The 22336-nt window shown below is 33.7% G+C and overlaps 1 protein-coding gene and 1 long non-coding RNA gene across 5 annotated transcripts in view; one reads left to right on the forward strand and one right to left on the reverse strand.

Annotated features, from left to right (window-relative positions):
- The first annotated feature begins 26 nt into the window (after positions 1–26).
- Positions 27–22328, forward strand: LOC140635947 (uncharacterized). 3 transcript variants are annotated; one of them, XR_012033296.1, is made up of 3 exons: positions 27–223; positions 2160–2258; positions 19930–22328. It is a non-coding gene; the product is annotated as an uncharacterized lncRNA (long non-coding RNA). The 3 variants fall into 3 exon arrangements; XR_012033297.1 differs by lacking the exon at positions 19930–22328 and adding an exon at positions 13425–15539; XR_012033295.1 differs by lacking the exon at positions 19930–22328 and having other exon boundaries at positions 2160–4586.
- ZBTB41 (zinc finger and BTB domain containing 41) overlaps positions 4044–22336 on the reverse strand; it is a 43656-nt gene continuing 25363 nt past the window's right edge. For both annotated transcript variants that reach the window (XM_072831281.1, XM_072831282.1), the window contains exons 10-11: positions 16947–17035; positions 4044–8620 (exon numbers count right to left, since the gene is read on the reverse strand). In XM_072831281.1, coding sequence (XP_072687382.1) covers positions 7965–8620; positions 16947–17035 — 745 coding nt within the window. In that variant the 3' untranslated portion in view covers positions 4044–7964. The remainder of the gene's footprint in view (positions 8621–16946; positions 17036–22336) is intronic.

Below are 22336 nucleotides of genomic sequence, written 5' to 3' on the forward strand. Positions count from 1 at the left end.
AGCCAATGGGACGCCGGCGCCTTATTTAAACGGTTAGACGGGCCCTCGCTCGCTCGGCTGGGGCGGGGCGGGACCGGACCGGACCCCACCCCGAAGCCCGAGCTGCAGCCTAGAGATTCGCTTTTTCTTATTTGCAAACAGGCTGAGGTAAAGGGAAGAGAGCAACAGCATTTATTTCCACCGTAAATGCAGCCATCATTGCGGGTGCCCGGGCCAACCTTAGGTAAAACCGCGAAGGAGGCTAATTAATTTAAATGATTGCTCTCATCTAACATACCCCGCCCTGAATTATATAGTCATTAGCTCTCCTTTTGCTCTGGGGAGGGAGGGAGGGCGGGGCGAGCCCGGGGGGGGGGGGGCGGGGAGGGCAGCCCTGCGGGTGCCAGGTGAGCTGCCAAGTGAGCTGCCGGCGTCTCGGGAGACCTCCCGCCAAATAGCGTTTCTATTAGGCTTAAGGCGTTGCGGCCGACTTCTGCAGCTCTAGAATTGATGCTCTGTCTACTTTTAGGATTGCCAAGAGCGCCTGGATTAGAGCAACTTTTAGTTTTACTTATTTAGGATTCCAGTGGCTGACCCTACGAGGGCTCAGTACTTTGACAGGCTGGGTTTCTTCTTACCTCGGGATCCTGGGAGCAAAACACAAAAGAAAACCGAGATTCCCAATAATTCGTTAAGTAATGGTTTTGACAGCCACTGCCCTTGACAACTTCTTGCTTTTTAATTGTGGGTATGTAATGATGATTATGGCTTGCATATTACTATTTACGAGATGCCAGGGATTGTTTAAAGTCTTTTACACATTTACCTCAACTCTCATTTCAACTCTGTGGAATAGCTACTCTTGTTATTTTACAGTTATTTACCGTACAGCACACAGGACAGCAAGTTGCAAACCTAGGATACATACATAGGTAATTTATAGTCCTGCTCTGCTCTTATCCACTCTACCATCCTGCCTCTAAAGATAGAAACTAAACTATAAGGTATGGAGGTGTGTATGGCTATGCAAAAGTATATAAAAAGCAAAGGCTCTGAGTAGAAAACAAAATGAGAAAGGGCAGATATTAAATCATATTCACTGACTCACTGACACCCAACACAACCTGAAGTTGAATCTTGTTACCTTACCAATTTTTAAGCAAAATTGTTTACTGAGTTTTTTTTTTTTAAAGAAGCCTTTAGGATTGATGCACAATAAGAACACTGCTAACTTTTTAAGCAAAAAATGCTAATATGAATTACAGTGATTTTCAAGTACACTTATTTCATATTGTTAATGTTATTCATCAATGTGACATTGCAAATATAAGCCCTCTTAAAGCTTAAGTCACTGAAGTGTTTGGTTCAAGTCTTTTAACATGGTGATAGTACATTTTGTTTATATGTTTTCCCTTCATAATTTTTCATGAAGAAATGCTATTAACTCACTTTTTTTTTTTTAAAGCACAATGAACTGTCCTGGGTATTTTTTTATTTGCCCCTCCACTTCCACTCCCCTATTTTCCACACTGTTCTTTGCTGTGGGATTCTGATATTCTGTATATGCTACATTAATAGCTTTTCTTACTCTATGGCTTCTGGTTTGTTTCGAAGAGGGAGGTCACTAAGGGAGAAGAGGGAAGGGAGGGTACTTAGTCCTTCTTCCCCTCTCCCACCTTGGGCTGACTACATCTCATCATTAAAAGTGACACATAGCCTAACAGGTAGGTGCCCTCTCCACATGGGTCTTTCCCCTCATCCCTTAGAATCTGGGGGAGGGAATACCAAAGTTGTTAATAGTTCCAGAGTATTGCATTATTGCTTGTTTCCCTACATCCCGGTTACATTTTTGCAAATGCAGGTGACCTTAGGAAAACATGGGTTTGAACTGCACCCGTCCACTTGCAGGACTTTTTACAGTACTCTAAATGTATTTTCCTCTTATGACTTTCTTAATAACATTTTATTTCTTTAGCTTACTGTATCTTTAGGAATATAGTATATAATACATATAACATGCAAAATATGCATTGTTTATGTTATTGGTAAGGCTTCTGCTCAACAGCTGGCTATTAGTTAACTTTTTGAGGAGTCAAAAGTTATGCAGATTTTCAACTATGCCAGGCAGGGGTCAGTTCCTGCAAAGACCCACATTGCTCAAAATCATCTGTATTTCCCAGCCTTTCTCTCAATCTACAACTTGGGAAAATTGTGGATTTCCTTGTGACCGACCGTTTCATAAAGAAAGAAAAAGCCTGGTTTATGGATGGAACTGTGTGGTAAGCCAGATGTTCCAGCTGTTTATGGTCTTTGCATTGAATTTTTAAGGAGGCATGCAGAGTATGTTCTGCATTCTTATGCTTTCGAATGTGTTCAATAAAACCTAGATATGCTTTATTAGGACCAAAGAAGTTTATATTTATTTTAAATATCAAAATAACACAAAGAACTAGTTCAATATACAATACACTTCCTAGTCTTCACAGAGAACTGAATTTTTCTATAAAGACATTTGTATTTATGAAACATGAGACAGCTAAAATATCTATGTAACACAAGATACTTCACACACAGTTGACAAAATAATGAATTTTGATATTTTAGATTTTTCTTTGTAATTGCTTTTAAGTGTCCTTTAATGATTAAAAACAAAACTTATGATTTGAGACTGAAGGCTAAGTTTAAAAGCATTTCCACTTTAATGTACATCATGAATCCCCTTAATCAGAACACTTACTACACAACATAGAGCAGCTAAATGCTCACCTCTGTACTCATTCTTTTTGGCAGCCACACTCATCTATTGTAATACAGTTGTATCTATAGGGATAAGAAAAGTCCAATTGTTGGAAGAAATAAAAATTTTGTAATTACACCACAGTACACTGTCCAACTTTAACGCAAGCAGGAATATCAAGCAAAGAGGCAAAATAACAATGGGAAGTATACATGCTCTTCATTCAAGAAATGTTTTAGACTCTCCAACAATAATGCAAGCACTGAAATTACTTTTTACTTAAGAATTTAAAAAAAGATATGTCCGTCTTTGTATAACTTCTATTCTCGGAATATAATTCTTATTTTCTCTTTGTATAAATGGCTGCAGAGGCTAAATTTAAATTGTCTTGAGATTCTTCAATAGTCATAGATTTAAAATCAATACATAGCAAGGTGAATGAAACATGAAGAGTAAACAAAACATAGTCACTCTCTCTACCAAGACCTTCTTTCTCTCATCTTCCACACAACCTAATCCTATTACTTCTATCTTATTAATGCTACTTCCAAAGGGAAGAGCAGAAAGCATGCTAATATTCTAGGATAAAAGGATCTTTAAGTTGAAATAACATTAGAGGAAACAAGGGGCTGATCCCAAAAGAACACTATAGATTTTACTGAGAGGAATGTGCAAAAGGGGGAGGATCTATGGAAGGATTGCCTATAGGTCCTAGAAATTATTTAGAAAATTACTCTATTATCCATTATTCACTGTAATCACAAGTAACATTTATCATAATAGTATTTAAAAAGTTTTAGAAATGCTACTTGTTCCTTATTAAAGAATACATTTTTAGTCACTTCAAATTTGGCACTGAATCTTAGAACAATCCAAATATGACTTTAAAAGTCCTAATTTTTCCTGAGTTCATCAACTCAAATTGTATGTTGTTTGGGATGTTGCTGCTCTTAATGAGAAACTCATCTCAAACCATCACCTCTAGTTCAGTTTTAGGCAAACTGAAATGAGAAGCCATTCAATGTAGAGCTGTGTAGTTATGGGAACTAATTATTTTTAAAAAGGGAGGGGAGGATGGGTGGGAGGAGGAGACAGTGAGGCAGACACACTACTCATTTGATTTTATTTGTCAGATTCCTCTAATAAGTATCTAGAGACAGGCCCTGGAGTGGCTTCACAGTAACTATAAAGGCCACAAAAGAGATTTAACAAAACCAAATTTTCACACTAGTACTTAGTGCCATTTTCCTAAATAACCATAAAGTAATCTAAAAAAAGGGTTGCCTGTCCAGCAGGCAGCACAAACATAAAACCCATAACAACAACAACAAAATCAAAATCATTTATTAACCAGTACAATCTAGCCAGCAGAATCAATTTTAAGCAACTACAACACATTGAAAAGGCACAAAGCATTCAATTCAGAAAAGACTGGGTATAAAAAGGACACTGTCAAAGAGCTAATGCTCTAAATCTGACTTTTCATCAATGATATGTTAAAAATTATCTGTAGGAAGAGAACTCAAACTTATAAACATACCAGTTTGTGTTTTTGTTTGCAATTAAAGAGTAAAAAGCAACGAATGATATTTACTTACTTTTTAGCCCTTAACAGTTTGTAGTCACTCTGCAAAGATGTCTTGACACTTTTAAAGTTGACAGAAAATTATTACTGTACCTATTTCATGACCTACAGTCGCTTAAAAGGAAGTCACTTAATAAAGCACCAGTTTAAAACCCTATTTATGCTACTCCTTTTCTCCCAGCAATAAATGACTAAATTACTTAAAAGTATGCAAAGATCATTACCTTTACTATTGTTGGTTAAATCTTGCTGGCATGAAGAACAAACCCTCATCTTAAATGGTATTTTAGGCTGCAAAAAATAGGTGGGGTTTCTTATAAAAATAACTTCAACTTGTCTTAAAAAAAAATTCTAAGGCAAAATTATTTTAATAGTGTAGTGTAAAAAATAAGCTTATTACTTAGCATTTAATAGTGTCCACTTAAAGATAACATTCAATTAATTAAACTGAGGAAAACTGAGTATTCTTACTTGTAATTGGTTTGTCAGTATGACTATTCCCAGAGTATTTTCTTCTGTTTTTATTTTTATACATATAAACACAAACAATCTTAGTATTCAAACTAATGATTTTTTTTTTAAATCCATAATCCTAGGACTTCAACTGTGCTTCTTTGGACAAATATTTATTCAAACAACAAAGAATTTTAATTCTTTTAAACTATTTTAATACCTACTAAAAATCTTTGGTGCATTTAAGTAAAAACTGATTAGGTTAACAAATTTCTACACTTGATAAATTATTCAATTTACATATTAAGTGCTAACTGCTATAGCTAAAAAATTAATTTAAAACAATAAATTATGCTCATAAAATAAAAAATTCTGAATGAGGCTAAACTTAGTTGCAAGATTCAAAATTAAGTATAGTTATACAAAATTAATGGATTTTAGAGTTAATGGGACATTTGTCCAAATACTCCAAATTAAATATTACAAAAGGTTAACTGAAAAAGAGTAGGCCTCATTTCATATTTTTTGTGCCAACTTCAACAACATATATACATTCAGTTTGCCCAAATCCATGAGGTTTTCATAATTTTAAAATTTCCTATATTCTAATTTTGGAAATTAGAGGCAGCAGATTTGTGTATGTTAGTCCACCCGCTGAGATCAGTTCTTCCTAAGAATTATGTTATCTAATTCCCAGACTGCTTAAGATTACATGAGAAAATGTAGTGCCTGGCACATAGTTAAGCATTTATTAATGCTAGCTTTCTTTCCCTATTAGTAGCTCTGCCATTTATTAACGATGTGAGCTTACTGAGTCCTTTATCTTAACCTCAGATTCTTTTTCTCTAAAATGGGAATATAGTACATCCTTTCTCTTTCAGAGCTGCTTATGAGGTTAAACGAGATAACTGAAAGCATTTTAAAAGAGAGTAAACCAGTATTCAAGTTTATCTACAATTATAACTAAATATAATTCTATTTCACTTTATATAAGAGATGTATTCCAGAAAAGTTTTATACTGTAAACCAATACCTACAATCAAATTATAGGGGAATTATTATGAAAAGAATCCTAAAGTAAATACCTTCAAAAAGCAAAGTATTCTTTTCAATGTGAAAATGCAACACCCTATTTCTTTCTTGCTACCAAGCATATAATATACTGTACACAGACACATACGTGCCATCTGCCTTTCTGTAAGTCCAAACTCTTCTACAATGGTTTCTGTTACTGTAAGGCAGGGTATACTTGTAGGTATTATTTCATTTCATTATAGTAAGGTTTTTAGTTAAAATCTTGGTCTTTATGATAAAAATCATAAAGATCTGTATTTTTACAAGTCATTTTGAAAGACTAACAGACTAATAGTACCTCAGATAGTCAAGTTCAATCATGTAAGTACCTCATATAACATTTCCACACAAAAGCAAGAATGTTTTAAAAAGAATACATTAATCATCTCTACTGGTCCTAGATTAATCACAACCAAACCCTGATAACTGAGGTGAACTCAGGTTGGTTTTGTTACTTACATGAGCTACTTTGGTTAACTGCCTCAATCTCAACATTTTTTCTCCTTTTGTTTTATTTCCACTAGTATGGTGAATTTTCCTGTAAAGTACCTTCATTTCTTAAGTGCTTCAGTAAACAAGTTTCCCCATTATTAAGTGGTTAAATTTCATTCATTAGAACTTCATTATTTTATTTGTGATTTTTTTCACAAGGGCTGGGCCAGACTTTACAGTTTACACAAAAAAAGTGCTTAAAGCAATTAGGAGTGTAAACAAAACTGAAATAGAAAACTCTTAAAATTGCTATTTTCCAGTAGTTTACATACAAATGACATGCTAGTAATAAATCAACCCTGCCTATTCTAATCCTTCAAGCAGCTCTACTAGGAAACATTATCCTAGTTTTAAGTTTAAATTGACTTGAAAATATGGAAAGTGCACATCTTTAAAGGTATTTTATAATTTTGACTTTTTTTTCGATTAATTTTTATCACTGAGGTTTTTTTGCTCTGACTGCTATTTCTTTTCACCAAGTCCTCAACTTTTGTCTCCTACAAAAATAAAAATCAAGGATAATTACAGACATTAGGCTTATGTGAAAAACAAAATTAAAGGTCTTAGAGTACATGTAAATCTGTATACAAGTAGTGGTTCCCTTTAATTAAAGTAAACATTATGTTTTAAAATTTGGCACCTTTCCTAACAATTACATATGAAATATCTAGGTTCTGTTTCCCAGAATTTCGTTAGCCAATGTAAATGAGATCAAAAGTAGCTTGTTAGTTAAATTTCATTGATTAGTTATAATTGCCCCTCCTTTAGTGAGATGAAAATACATGCTATGATGTACTGTTGATGTTTCTTAAATGACAAAATATAAAAAGATGAACTTACCTTGAAAGCTATCTAGTTAAAACTGTCATAATTTGCTTTTAATACATTTTCAACTTCTATAATTTAATGCCTATACATAAAAATTTGCATTTCTTATTCATAATTATTGAAGCATAGGTAAAAACCAATCATTTGGATAATTATTTCAATTCTAGGGTTCATTTAACAAGCTAATCTTACATTAAAGTTAGCTTTCTGGCTTTGAATTTGCCAAAAGACCAAAGGATTAATAATAGCCTGAAATTATGGCCACATAAAAAACAACACAGAAATATCCAAGACTTCCCTATAAATTTAAATTCCTAATTCGATTGTTTAAAATGCTGAATGGATCATAAGTTAGGATAAGGAAGAGTTGCAATTATCGGCGTACTCTTACATTCTTTCTTAAAGGCTACATAGTCCTTAGGCTTGTTTAGAAGATGGTGAAGGGAGAAAAGAGGAGTGAAACTAAAGAAGAATAAAAATTTCCACTGATAGTTAAGGAAAAAACCAAAAACAAAGCCATAAAGTCAACAGCTAGTAATTTTGAAAAGTTTGAGAAACCATTAAAAATTAGCACTAAGTCATTTTTAAAAATCACAAAAATGTTCATTTCAAATATTATACCTCAAAATGTGTCCAAATAGATACTTGTATGCTCAGTAAACAGAGATACGTATTTTTCTTGATTTGAAATGGTTCTGAGGACTGGAGAAACAAGAGAAAATGAAAAAATAGCAGCCCTACTAATTTAAAAGCCATCAGTCTAGGCTACCATTAGCACATAACCATCTAAAAAGTCTGTGGAATGTTTAGATTTACTCATGAATGATGCTCATTATTAGAAATACTTTGTACAGCAGTAGCATTATCGAGGCCTAGTAATGTTCCAAGATAAGACTGTTCTCTAGGATCTAGCATTTGCTCAGGTCGTACTGGATGAACTATATTTGCAGGTTGAGGAGTAAGAGTATACTTTTCCAGAAAAGCTAAATCAGCTGCTCGGGGATAATCAGTTGATTGTGGCTGTGGCGACAAGATGTCGTGAGAAGATGGTGGGAGGGTGGTGGTATGACGCACCAGATCACTCTGAGTGTCAGGCATCTGAACTGGAACCAGCGTTACTGGAACACATACTTCGGCAGACACGTTCTGTAACATAGTCTTGGCTTCTGCCTGATAAACTTTGGGCTGGTCCATATATTGTTTTGTTTCTGTTTGAAAGATTTTATCATCAGATGAGTATTCTACTGGCAAGGATACAAGTTTTTCCTCAGAAGTACCGAGAGGATCATCAGGAGATTTTATGCCATGAACATGGTCAATGTGGTATTTCAGCTTGTCTTTCCGCTTAAATGTTGCATTACAGTGCTGACAGTTGAAAGGTCGGGCATCAGAGTGAATAACCAGGTGTTTTGTTAAAGTTTTCTTAATTCTAAAAGATTGATTGCAAATTTGACACTTGTATGGTTTTTCACCTGTATGAATAAAAATGAAATTAAGTGTAAAATGCACTCACTTGGTAAGACAATGATTTAAAGTAGCAAATTTTCCACACGAATACTCACAGGAACGTAATAATAGCAGTGATACTACATGCTATCACATAAGGGAGACCGTATATTAAGCCAGTGAAGAAAACGGGCTTGAACATTAAAAAGATCCGGTTTGAATTCTAGCTGTACCACTTACCACTCAAACTTGGAGCAAGATAGTTTCCAAATGTAGTTTCTTCACCAGAAATATGGAATAACAATAGTACCTACCTCGGAGTTGGTAAATGGATTGAATGAAAATAAGTCGTGCTCAGATCTGTACCTGGTGTAAATACTAAACGGACCCAGAGGATTATTATTGCTTGCTTTTATTCCCACTACAGCCCCTAAAAAAGTTGTAAAACCAAAACATCTAATTTCCTCCCACGCAAGAAGGATAAAATGTAAAACTGCAACTTTGATTAACTGGGTTCTTAGATTCAGACTAAGAAATAGTGATACTTGGGATGCCTGGGTGGCTCAGTGGTTAAGCACTTGCCTTTGGCCCAGGGCGTGATCCTGGAGTCCTGGGATCGAGTCCCACACCAAGCGCCCTGCATGGCGCCTGCCTCTCTCTCTGTCTATGTCTCTGCCTCTCTCTGTGTCTGTCTCTCATGAATAAATAAATAAAAATCTTAAAAAAAAGAAAAAAAAGAAAAGAAATAGTGATACTTCTGTCTAGCCTGAGGTCATCATAAGGAGAATTGATCAGGGTAAACAACAAGGAAGTTGGACTAGTTTTCACTTCTTTGTGAGTCAGGTTTTCACACTGTAGTTTTGTTTTTAACATTAAACATTATAAATTCATAGGTTAGCCAAAGTAGTAGTCAGAATAATGGCTTCCCAAAAATGTACACGTTCTAGGAAGCTATAAATACTTTATTTTCCATGGCAACAGGGGCTGTGCAGATCTGATTAACAATTGAAATGGGGAGATTAACTGGATTATCCAGGTAGGCGCAATTTAAACACATGAGTCTTCAAAAGTGGCCGGTTACTGAAGAAGAACAGTTCAGAGAGATGCAATGAGAACTCAACCCCTGCATTGCTGGCTTTGAAAATGGAAAAAAGGGCCAGGACCCAAGATCCAAGAAATGTGGTGGCCTCCAGAAGTTGTGAAAGAAAGACACTCAGCTTGTAAGAAGTAATTAAACTAGAATTTGCGTCTTGGTCCTACAGCTCAAAGAATGAGTTCTACCAAAAGGACAATTGAGAAAGAAACAGATTCTTCTCTAGAGCTGCCAGAAAGAAATGCAGCCATACCAACATCTAGATTTTAGACCTCTCATTAACAGAGTTGTAAATCATACACAATTATACTGTTTAAGAGGCTGTGGTGATCCGTTACGGCAGCAATACAGAACAAATAAGCCCACACAAACAACTGTATAACAGACACAGAGGCACTTATTTTTAAAGCTAAATGAAAAGGTTTTATAGTAATTGTTACATGGGTTTGTTGGTAGCACTGTTTTCTTCATCTCTCCATTTACGACAATGCCAAATCTAGAAAATTAAGAGAATTGCATCTTCAAGTTGAGCCACCAATATCAAACAATTAATTATTTGTTAAGTATTATTGTTTGTTATTTTGTAGACCACTGGAACTTTCAAATCCCAATAACACAAAATTTATACAGACAGGACTGCTGGTTTCTGTACTATTAGACTTCTACTTGTTTCTGGACTTGTATCATTACTGATATCACTAAAGAGGAAGTAAGACATGAAGTAATACATTATATTAAGAGTTAAAATTCCTGAAAAGATAGTATTTGCAACCATGTATAGAACACACTGTATCCACAATTTGATTTCGCCTGAAATACCTAGAATCAGGGACAATATGAAAAAGGTCATAAAAGAACATTCTGAAAAACAAAATTACACTTCCAAAATGCAAGAACTATAAAATTCTTTCTGTAATTCCTGGCACCAAACCAGTCACACCTGAAGCTTTTAAAGATTTTTTTTTAAAATAAAAACCCTAGCAGAGCATTACTAACACCACCAACAAGCACAGAATTTATTTTTAAAGATAAAAATATTGGTTTTAAGCGTTCTCCTTTGGCACAGTACTAACCATGATAATTTCTTAAGCACATTCATAAAAAAGCTTTTATAATGACTTAAAGTCATAGTCAATCAGTTTCAGTGTCCCACAAATACTTTTAAGAAACTGAGACCCAAGTAGGCATATTTCTTTAAGAAATTTCTATGATCATTTTAAACAAATATTTTCCAACAGAAAAAAATGAATTTAAGTTTGTAAAAAGAGCAAGATCCGCAAAGAAATATTGATATTATATTTAGAAAGCAAATCCAGAGTGCTTAAAGATACACAGTGAAAAGGTTCAATACTATGAACTTAATGAAATGAGGAATACATATTAAAGAAATATACTTTCTACAGCAAGTCTTTCTGTAGCAAAATTATCGATTTGACAATAATTAATCCAAGTTGGATGCATCTCAAGATCAAATATCAGAGGCCTAAGGAGACAAAGGAAAGGTTTCTTGCAAGATATATATATATAGAAAGTCTATTTTTTAAGAGTAGAAGTAGAGAAAACAATGCTCGAAGAAATATAACCTATTTGTCAGCTAAAATCAGAGTAGCTTATGAGTTTTTAGAATTAAAAACTGTTGGGACACGTGAGTGGCTCAGTCAGTTAAGTGTCCAATTCTTGATTTCGGCTTCAGTCATCATCTCAGAATCATGAGATCAAGCCCTGCATTAGGCTCTGTGCTCAGCACAGAGTCTGCTAGAGATGCTTTCCTCCCCTCTCCCTTTACTCCTCCCCTCATGAATGCTCTCTAAATAAATAAAAACAAAACCTTTAGAATTAAAAAATGTCTTCCAGTGGATCAGTTGTGTTTAGATATTAAAAATTAGTATATTGGAATATAAATTGAGAATTCAGACTTGATGGGAGTAGTTTATGTCCCACTATGTCTCTTGCCAGTGAAGGGGAGAAGAAACAAGATCTTTAAAAACTAAAAAAAAAAAAAAAAAAAAAAAAATCTAATCCTTTGAGGCATTGAAGTACCAAAAAGGCAGTCAGGATGTAAGAGGCCAAGATTCTGGAGACACAGGTAGATAGAAAGGTGTTTTCTCTCCTCAATGTACTTTCAGATTGAATATATGGGGAAACAGAGTCCAAGTGGCAGCTGAGGACCTCATGACATTCCACTAGAATGGGAAGATAAAAGCTGGAGTTTGGAACTAACAAGGGTTTAAGGGGTCAAGAGCCTGGAAAGGAAAGAACAACGGAGAAATGAACAAAAATACCTATATATGCCAACACCCAAGATGAACATTTGCTGGATAAGATAGCTAGAAACCAGAAGCTAGGAAACTGAACAGTTAAACAGATATATGGCAGCAATCCCAAGGGCACTGGGGAGACAAAGATTAGAGTTTAAGTTTCACCAAAATGGGGAGACTCTGGTACAAACATCATACTTCAGTTGAGACCCCAGAATCATGATGAACCAGAAGAAAGGTAGAGTAGAAATAGACCAAAAGAGATCAATGCCATCTCAGTCTGTGCACCTGCGACAAGAAAATTGAATATATCTGGGAAAGAATACAACTTGAAAAGCCTCTACAATTTTTCATTCACAAAATCTGAAGTTCAATTCACAACTGTCAAGCATATCAAGAAACAGAACCAAATGACCAAGTGCCAAAAGAAGGGGTAACAAAAAGATAAAAGATACACCTAAAGGTGAAGAAAAATTATGTAGACTAGAATATTAAAATGAATAGGATTAATATGTTCAAGAAAACATAGAGAAAGAAAATTTCACCACAGAATTGGAATCTATGGGAAAAAGGAAATTCTGGAACAGATAAATAAAATTGAGTAATTCAGTAGATGGATTTAATAGCAAATTTGACACCACAAAAGAAATACTTAGTACAATGGTAAACGGATCAATAGCAGTTATCCATATGGAAGCACCCAGAAAAACAGGATTGAAAATACAGAAAGAGGGGTGCCTGGGTGGCTCAGCTGGTTAAGTGTCTAACTTGATTTCAGCTCAGGTCATGATCTCAGGATCATGAAAACAAGCCTTGCATGGGGCTCTGGGCTGGGTGTGGAGCCTGCCTAAGATTTTCTCTCTCCATCTCCCTCTGCCCCTCCTACCTGTGTCATGCTTTTTCTCCCTCTAAAAAATGAAATTAAAAAAAGAAATACAGAAAGAGCATGAGATATATAAAAGACAAAATAAGATATCTTACATACATAAATTGGAGTACCAGAAAAAGGAGAGAGCATAGAGCAAAAGCAGTATTTGAAAGAAAAACCAGCTAAGAATCTTCTTAAACAAAAGAAAGACATCTTAAGTCACAAATGCAACAAGTTCTACAAACCTCATTAAAAAACACACACACACATATACACCCAAAACAAAACAAAACAAAACAAAATTTTTAAAAAAATAGCAAAAAGCACATCTGGACACACCAAAATAAAACTACTAAAAATTAAAGACAGAAAAATCTTAAAGAGCAGCCAATTAAACAATTAAAGAGACATTTCCTTTAAATGAGCAACAATAACAGTATACTTTTTAACAAAAACAAAAGTTCAAAGAGGAAAAAATGACATACTTAGAATGTTCAAAGAAAATTAACTACTAAAGTAAATTCTATAGTGAGAAAAAGTATTCTCCATGAAGAAAAATAAAAACATTTTAGATAATCAAAACCTAAGAGAACTGGTTACTTATCCTGCAGATATCCACACCAAAGGAGTTCTTCATGAAGAAAGAAAAAATACTAGGTGGAAGAATGCAAGTGCAGAAAGCAGCAAACAGTAAAGGACAAATACATGGTTTAAAATAAATAATATGGATTATTTAAACCGAACCAAAATATAATGTCTTATGTGGTTTAAAGTATATGTAGAATTAAAATACATAACATGCATAAAAGTGAGATAAAGGTGTTTTACAATCTTTGAATTGTCTAGAAATTGATAAAGAATTAACTTTAGACTCTAATAATTTATGAATATAATATACACAGCAATCTTTAGGGTGACTACTAAAGAACAATGCAAGAACATACAATTAACAAGCTAACTGAGGGGAAAATGTATAATAAAAATTCTCCATGATTACAAGGAAGTGAAGACAAGGGAAAGAAAGTATCAAGGAACAGATGGGACAAATAGCATGACAGGTTTAAACCCAAATAAGTATTATGTAAAATTTTAATGACTAAACTCATCCTAATTAAAAGCGATTGTCATAAGAGATAATAAAATGATGTTCTAAACACCCATCTTAAATACAGATCCACAGAAAGATTAGAAGCAAAAAGACAGAAAACATATATCACAACATCAGCGATGTAAAAATACTTAGAAAACACTAATATTTAGGAATTGAGCAATGCAATTAAAAAATAAGCTATAAATCAGAGAATAAAGAATATACATTAGAAAATATTGTAAATGAATTGGAATAAAAACATGAACCAGAAAGTAAAGTGTGGAATCTAATTAAAATAGTGTTTAGGGGGCAACATAGAACTTTAAAATACATACAAGAAAAAATAAGAAAAAAAAAGAAATGCTAAAATTTAACAAGTTAGGGATTGATGTAGAAAAGCTAGGGAAAAACAGAAATTAATGCCAAAAAATTTTTTGATAAAAAGAAGTGAAATAAAAAACATGTATAAACAAGGGAAAAATAAAAAAAAAATTCTATAGTCACTAAAATATATATATGATACCTTGAATTCTGCTGATAGACTTCATATTTTAGAGTTATTTAAAAATAAGAAAAAAAGGTTTGACAGCTCTGTAACTATTAAAGAATCTTTCATTGAAGTCATTCTCCAAAGAAAATAGATTCAGAGGGATTTATCAGTGAATTCCTCCAAGTATGAATAAGGAAATAATGCCAACTTTACATAAACTCCTCCATTTCATTTAAAAATGATGTGTCATTTCCCAAATCATTTTTTGAGGCCAGCACAGTCTTAATAAAAACCTGTCAGGAACACTACAAGGGGGAAAAAAAAAAAAAAAAAAAAAGGGAATACATCTAAATCAACACAGACCAAAAAAGAAAAAAAAAGACACAAATTATAAGCAAATTAAACTATATAGTAATTGGATAATACATGATCAATTTGTGTTTATTTCAGGAATGAAAGATCTAATATTAAAAAATTAGTTAATGTAATTTATCTCATTAATAAAGGATAAAGATATGATCACCTCAATAAATGCAGAAAAAATTTTGATTAAATTCAATATCTATTCATGACACTCTTAATAAATTAGGAATGGATGGTAATTTATCTGACTGAGAAACAGTAACCTATAAAATATATAGAAACATCATACTTGATAATAAAATACTGAAAGCTTTTCCCTGGAGATTGAGAATAAGACAAATGGCCACTATCAGTATTTCTATTCATATACTATTGGTGATGTCAACCAAAGCAATAAGGCCAACAGGGAAATAAAAGGACTTAAAAAGGAAGAAATTAAATTGTCACTATTCACAGATGGCCAGTTTGTATACTTGGAAAATCCAAAAAGAGCTAAACTATAAAAATATGAGAACTTAGCAAAGTCATTGGATATAAAGTCAACATGGGAACTCAACTGCATTTCTATACATCAGAAACAAATACAAATAAAAATACAGTTTATAAAATTTTGTACAAAAAAATCAGACATCTAGATATAAATGTAATAAAAATGTGTAAGATATCTACACTAAAAAACTATAACTTTTTTTTAAAAGTAGGCTTCATGCAAGAGTCACATGCCTCACCGAATGAGCCAGTCAGGTACCCCGCAAAAGTGTAACACCTTTGAGAAACAATTAAAAGGACTTAAGTTAATGTAGGGATTGTCCATGGATTGGATGATTCATTCAATATTATAAAGATAATCAATTAGGGAAAAATTGGTTATATACTCAATGATATTCTAATAACATTCCTAGCAGGTGTTTATGTTTGGAAATTAATGTTTCAAATTTATATAAAAACATAAACAAGAATAAAGACATCAAAAAAGAACAAAGCTGGATAACCTACAGTACTAGATGTCAAAAGTCACAGTAATTTAAATGTATAGCAATGGTACAAGGATATAGTACGAAAGAACTGAACAGAGCCCAGCAACAAACCAATATATATGATCTCTTAATTTAAAACACATACACCAATAAAATGCTGTAAAAAAAGGATGGTCTTTCTAATAAATGGTTCTAGGGTAATTAGATAGCTACATGTAAAAAGAGAAAAGTAAAAAAGGAACTCTGACCTTTGCCTAATAATGAACACAAAAGTAACTTAGAGAAGGTTCATAATCTAAATATCTAAATTAAAACATCTAAAAGGTAAGAGAAAAAAATATTAACAGCCTTGAAATAAGCAAAAATTTCTTCAAAAGGATACAGTAAGAACCTAACTGGAAAAAGAAAAACCCTGACACATGCCTTCTATAAAATTCAAGAACTTCAGTCACTGAGAGATATCATTACTACAGTGAAGAAGAAAGCCACAGAGTAGAATAAATTTGCAATTTAGATATCCAGCAATGGACTCATATCCAGAATACAGAAAGAACTCCTATAAATCAATTAGAAAAAGACAGACAATCCAGTTTAAGAAAAGCAGCAGAAGAATGAATCAGGTGTTCCAAGAAAGAGGATATTCAAATGAGTGCATGGGAAGGTGTCAGTATCATTACCTTCAGAGAGATGCACATTAAAGCCACTCGGAGACAGTGCTACATACCCATCAGAATGGCTTAAAACAAAGACAGTATCAAGTGTTGGTGAAAACATGGAGCAATCGGAATTCTCCTAAGTCACAACCCACTATGTGAAAAGGGTAGTTTACAGGGTAACTTGGTAATAAGCAAGACGATCAAATCATATCTGGGTATTTTAAAACAGAAAAAAGAAAAAAAGGAATGTCTGTAGAGAATTACACACAGAAAGAGCAAACATAAACATCCAGAAAAGGGGAAAATTAGAGCTAAAAGTTGAGTAAATTCCCAAGGAGAAAAATCTGCCCAAATTCCACAATATTCAAAACTATTGAAGCTTGTAGAGAATTGATGGGCAGAATATTGCTCATTTATGATGCCAATTTTAACATAATAAGTAAAAATCGTAAAGGGAAAATTTAACCAAGAACAATTTAACCAAGAAGAACAAGGTTTAAATGTCCATATTTTACTCCCAATTACATAAAGATATTAAAGTACCCACTAACTTTTACCTGAATGAGTCCGAAAATGCATTTCTAGACTTGATTTGCCTTTAAAAATTTTCTTACAAACATCACATTGATGAAAGGTTGCTTTGTATCTAAGAAACATAAAAAAGGTTGTTTTCAATATAAATTTAACATCATGAAAAAAGGTTATAAGATTATTTACTAAAGTTACTTATAGTTCTCACAGTAATAAAGCACAGAATTCCAAAGGAATGTGGAAATACTTTTAAAGTACCAACTTTATCTCTGATTCTTCCTCCACCAGTTACATTCAACAAACAAATCTATAAAAAGAGGTCCTTAGACTTCTAACTTTAAACAACTTAGTTTTAAAATTTAAATCATTGACCTTCTGTATTATTATTACTTGCTATTAAAAACATCAAAGGAAAAATTATAGGGACAGAAACAGATCAATGATGGGTTGAAGAAAGAAAAAAGGAGTTGAACAAAAAGGTCTGGTAGAAATTTAGGGGTGATGGAACTACACTGTATTTCGACTGTGGTAATGATTACATGACTGCATGCAACTGAAAAAACTTGTGGAACAATACACTACAAAGAATGAATTTTTATGGACATACAGTATACCTTAATTAAATTCAAAAAATAGATGTTGGAGCCGAATGAAGAGAAACTGCAGCAGTCTCAAAATGTGCCTTCATCAAAAAAGTAACACTGCTCTAACTGGTTCACTTAATAACACAAATAATAAATATTACAAACTTAAATTTTATACCTAAATTTTAAAAGAATGAGATACCAGTCCTTTATTTTTATTACAGATGAATAGACATAAAAAGCTGTAAATTACTCAAAGCTGCCTTATCAGGCAGTGAAATGTAGTACCTAAGAATTTGTGTTTGTGAATTAAAAATCCTAGATCGCAATTTCATTATGAGGAGTAAGATATTTGTAAAATGATTAGCATTTAAGTTGTGGTTATTAGGAAAGCCCATCATCTCACCTTGGAACTAATTCATATCTGATGAGTATATGGGAAAATAATTAACTCAAATATATGCAGCTGTAATATTCTGTAAGACACTTTGCTCTTAACATATCTACTGAGTCTTACTGGAATGGTTAGCAGATTGTTACCAATATTCAATAGCAATAGTATGCCTAAGGTTTCAAATGGCATTCATACTTTTCAATTCATTCAACTCAACATTTATAAAGTGGCTACAAAAACTCTATGCAAGGTCCTGTCTTCCAGAAACTTACTTCTACTTGATAAAACAGACATTTAAAAATATAATCTAGATTTAGTGACTTGGGAGTGTCACTGATAAACCTAGCAAAAGATTTGTAACCAGTATGCTTGGTTTGTCTTGTTCCATTCATATCAATAGTAAATTCAAAAAGAGATACAGAGTCACCATGGGCAGGCACAGAAATAGATGCAGGGGTACTCAACTAGGGGCAATTTTGACTTCCATGGGGCAGTTAGCAATGCTTAAAGACATTTTTGGTTTTCACAACCCGGGGTAGGTGCTACTGCCATCTGGTGGACAGAAGCCAGGAATACTGATAAACATCCTACACTTTACAGGACACCTTTCCAACTAAGAATTATTTGGCCCAAACTGTCTTAGTGGTGTGGCTAAGAAATCTGGGTCTACACTATGAATGGAGTGAAGTTTTGAACACAGATATGCTCATTTAATTGCCCCACAGTGAACATAGGATAAAGATAAAATCTACAAAGATCTAGATGGATCAGCTCTCCCTTCTCACAGGGATGCTAGAGTATAGAGCTTCAGGATAGGAATGATAAACAGTTCCAAATGAAGCTGAGATGCCCAATGTGTAAAGGACTTAAAGATGTCAATTGCAGGTGGCAAAAAGGAACTTATACTGACAGCGATTTAAGAGATACAGTAAAATCAGAAGTCATACACAACAGCTTGTTACAGTGAATGGAAAGTGGAGAAGTGGATACTGAAATAGAGTCACCATTTAAAAGTGTTCAAAAGGGAAGAAGAAACATTAGAAAATAATGGGTAGGCGGAGGGGGTGCTAACCTTCATCATTCCACATTCTTTCCCTGGATAATCTACTTTTATGTGTTCACATATAAATCTTTATCCATAGGTCAGACTTCACTCCTGAGAGTTAGACTTAGATTTACCTATCACATTTCCTGTTTGAGTTTCTATTAAGCATCTCAAAGTCAATATACACCAAACAACTCATCTTCCTCCGTAAACTTAGTCCATCTTCTGTATTCTCTCAGTGGCTGGTTTATCAACCACCCACCTGAAAAGAGGAATTCCTTTAAAATATGAATTATCCATACATAACTATTCCCATTCTCTCAAAAGACTTAAGTACTTTTCAAATAAGTATCTTCTGCTATTTATTACTAATGCTACTCCCTAGTTAGGCCCTCACCATCTTTTTCCTAAATTCTAACAGCCTTCCAACTGGTTGATTTACTTGCCTCAGTTTATCCACCACAAATCCAGCCTCCATACATCCGTAAGAGTGACCTACCGCAAAAGAAATCCAACTGTGTCACTCTCTTGTTTAAAAACTTCAATGGCTTTTTATCACATAGGACTAAGTACTGGTTCCATAAAATGATATACAAGGCTTCATATTCTAGATCCACCATTAGCCAACCCTTGTAGAAAGTGGAACCTACAGGTTCTGGTTCCATAATTATTCAGTACAATAGATAGGCCCATAGGCTCTGGTGGCAGTGAGGGAATCCCAAAGTTCTTTCATAAGGTTTACAAGACCAAAGTTATTTTCAAAATAATACCATAACATTATTTGCCTTTTTCATTGCATTGACATTTACACTAATGACATATACAAGGCATGGTAGGTAAAAGTGCTGGCACCTCAACTCCAAACAAGGTAGTGATACTAAAATGTACCAATGGTCATTGTACTCTTCACCACCATGTATTAACAGAAAGAAAAAAAAATGATAAAGGAGTTAAATTACTAATTTTACTAAATTCCAACCTTTCAGAATGTGGCCTTTTTAATGTTCGCTGTGATGAAGTGGAACTACACAAGAAGCACTTCTACTGCATACCAAAGTACAACAGTTATCTCAAAGAAAAGCACTCATGAGTCTGATTTGTGAGCTGAAGTAGCCATTTTCTCCATGAAATATCATTTTACTTGAAAGAATGAAAGACAAGTCACAACTAGAGACTTGAGTATTTGGCAGATATTTTCACAAAAATTAAAGGAAGTAAACCTGTTACTTCAAGGGGAAAAAATGACAATATTTCCAACAACGATGAGTTTGAGCTTTCAAGCTAGTATAAAAATTTTGGAGAATAGGCTGGGGCACCTGATTGGCTCAGTCAGTAAAGCATCTGCCTTTGGCTCAGGTCATGATCTCCAGGTCCTGGGATCGAGCCCTGCATTAAGCTTCCTGTTCAGCAGGGAGTTTACTTCTCTCTCTCTCCCCCTCTGCCCCTCCCCACTGCTCATTCTTTCTGTCTCTTTCTAATTAAATCTTTAAAAAACTTTTTTTGGGAAAACTTGCATCTGACCCTTGTGATCTTGACAGCTTTCCAACACTCCTTTCTGAGAAACTAGAGGCAATATTAACAAATGTGATTTGTTGATCCTGCACTATGAAATGTGCTAGCATTTAGAAAATTGGCATAACTTAGTGAACCCATATTTTCCAAATGACAATACATCATTTTATAATATGTGTAGGTAAAAAAAATCCATTCAAGTACAAGACCAATATACTACAACAGAGTATGAAAACTTCATTAATCTTGTTTCAGATTGCACCTTTCAACTACCTTTAAGAAACTAGTAATTAAACTGTTTTGGTGTAGTAGCAAAGACTAATATCCACAATTACCTAAGACTGCTATCATAATACTCCTCCTTTTACCAACTATGTATACAGAGAGGCTAGATTTTCTTCATTTACTTCAAACAAAATAACACATGGCAGCAGATATGATAATCCAACTGTCTATTAAGCCATTAGAGATTTACAAAAATGTAAAACATGCCACTCTTTTAATATTTTTTAATTTGTTTTGTAAAATAGCTCTTTTTCACAAATTGCTTTTTACGTGAGCATGAGTATATTACTATTTTTAAGTGAATTAATACATTTTTTTCTCAATTGAATTTCTATTACAATTTATATAATTTATTTAAACAATAATATAGTTTTATATTATAATTTATATAACAAGAGTTCCTGAGATAGTGAATGATTTTCAAGGTATAAAGGGGTTGAGAAAAGTTACAGAATCTCAGGAGCAAGTGAGTCTGCAGTTCAGTCTATTTTCCAGCCATTCCTACAATATGTTTAAATTCTTATTTCCTTTTTTTTTTTTTAAGATTTTAAGTATTTATTTATTTGAGAGATAGTGCACATGATCAAGGGGAAGAACAGAGGGAGAGGGACAAGCTGACGCAGGGCTGGATCTCACAATTCCGAGATCATGATCTGAGCCAAAATCAAGAGTTGGATGCTTAACTGACAGAACCATCCTGGTGCTCCCTTATTTCTTTTTCTATACAGGATCATGTTTATCTTTCTATCCTAGCACTTTGCAGGATTCCTATTACCTCATGAATAGAAGAATTCAATGACTACAATGAATACATTGATTCAATAAGTGAATCACTGAACAAAATCAGTGAAACAATAAACCAGCATATGAGAATACAAAAACTGGATACAAATCAACACTTCCTACTCTTCTTCAAAGAGGTCTATCATTTACCACATTTAAAGATACTATGTATATTTTGTTGATCATGCTCAGTGCTATTAACCTACCTTTCTTGGTACCTTAGCTTTTGTTCCAAACACCTTGTGCAAGAACACGGATTCTCTGAACATTTTACACTCAACAACTAATCTCAGTTAAATCCAAATATCTAAATTTTATTAAAAATTTGGTGTTAAAAAGAAAAAACAAAAAACAAAAAACAAAAAAAAACAGACTCTTCGGAGAATAAACTGATAGTTACCCGAGAGAGGTGGGCAGGGGGATGAGTGAAATAGGTGAAGAGATTTAAGAGTACATTTTTCGTGATGATCAATGAATATATACAGAATTGCTGAATTGCTATATTGTACATCTGAAACTAATATAACACTGTATGTTAAGTATACTGGAATTAAAAAAAAAAAAAAAAGTTGGTGTTCAGGACAGCACATGCCTCCTTCACATAAAATACCATTTTTAAATGATCAGTGTGATAAAAAGAAATCTAAGTTCTGATGAGAAACATGTCCCAAAAATTGCTCTTATTAAGTATAATATATAAGCAGCACATTTATATTTTTAGATAAGAGCCACAGCAACCAAAGATAAATGAAATGCCCAAAGAATGCCAAGATTTTATATTAGCAATTAACTTCACTGTCTACCACCTCCCAG

The sequence above is a fragment of the Canis lupus genome, chromosome 6, assembly GCF_048164855.1.
Source record: "Canis lupus baileyi chromosome 6, mCanLup2.hap1, whole genome shotgun sequence".
Classification (NCBI taxonomy): domain Eukaryota; kingdom Metazoa; phylum Chordata; class Mammalia; order Carnivora; family Canidae; genus Canis; species Canis lupus.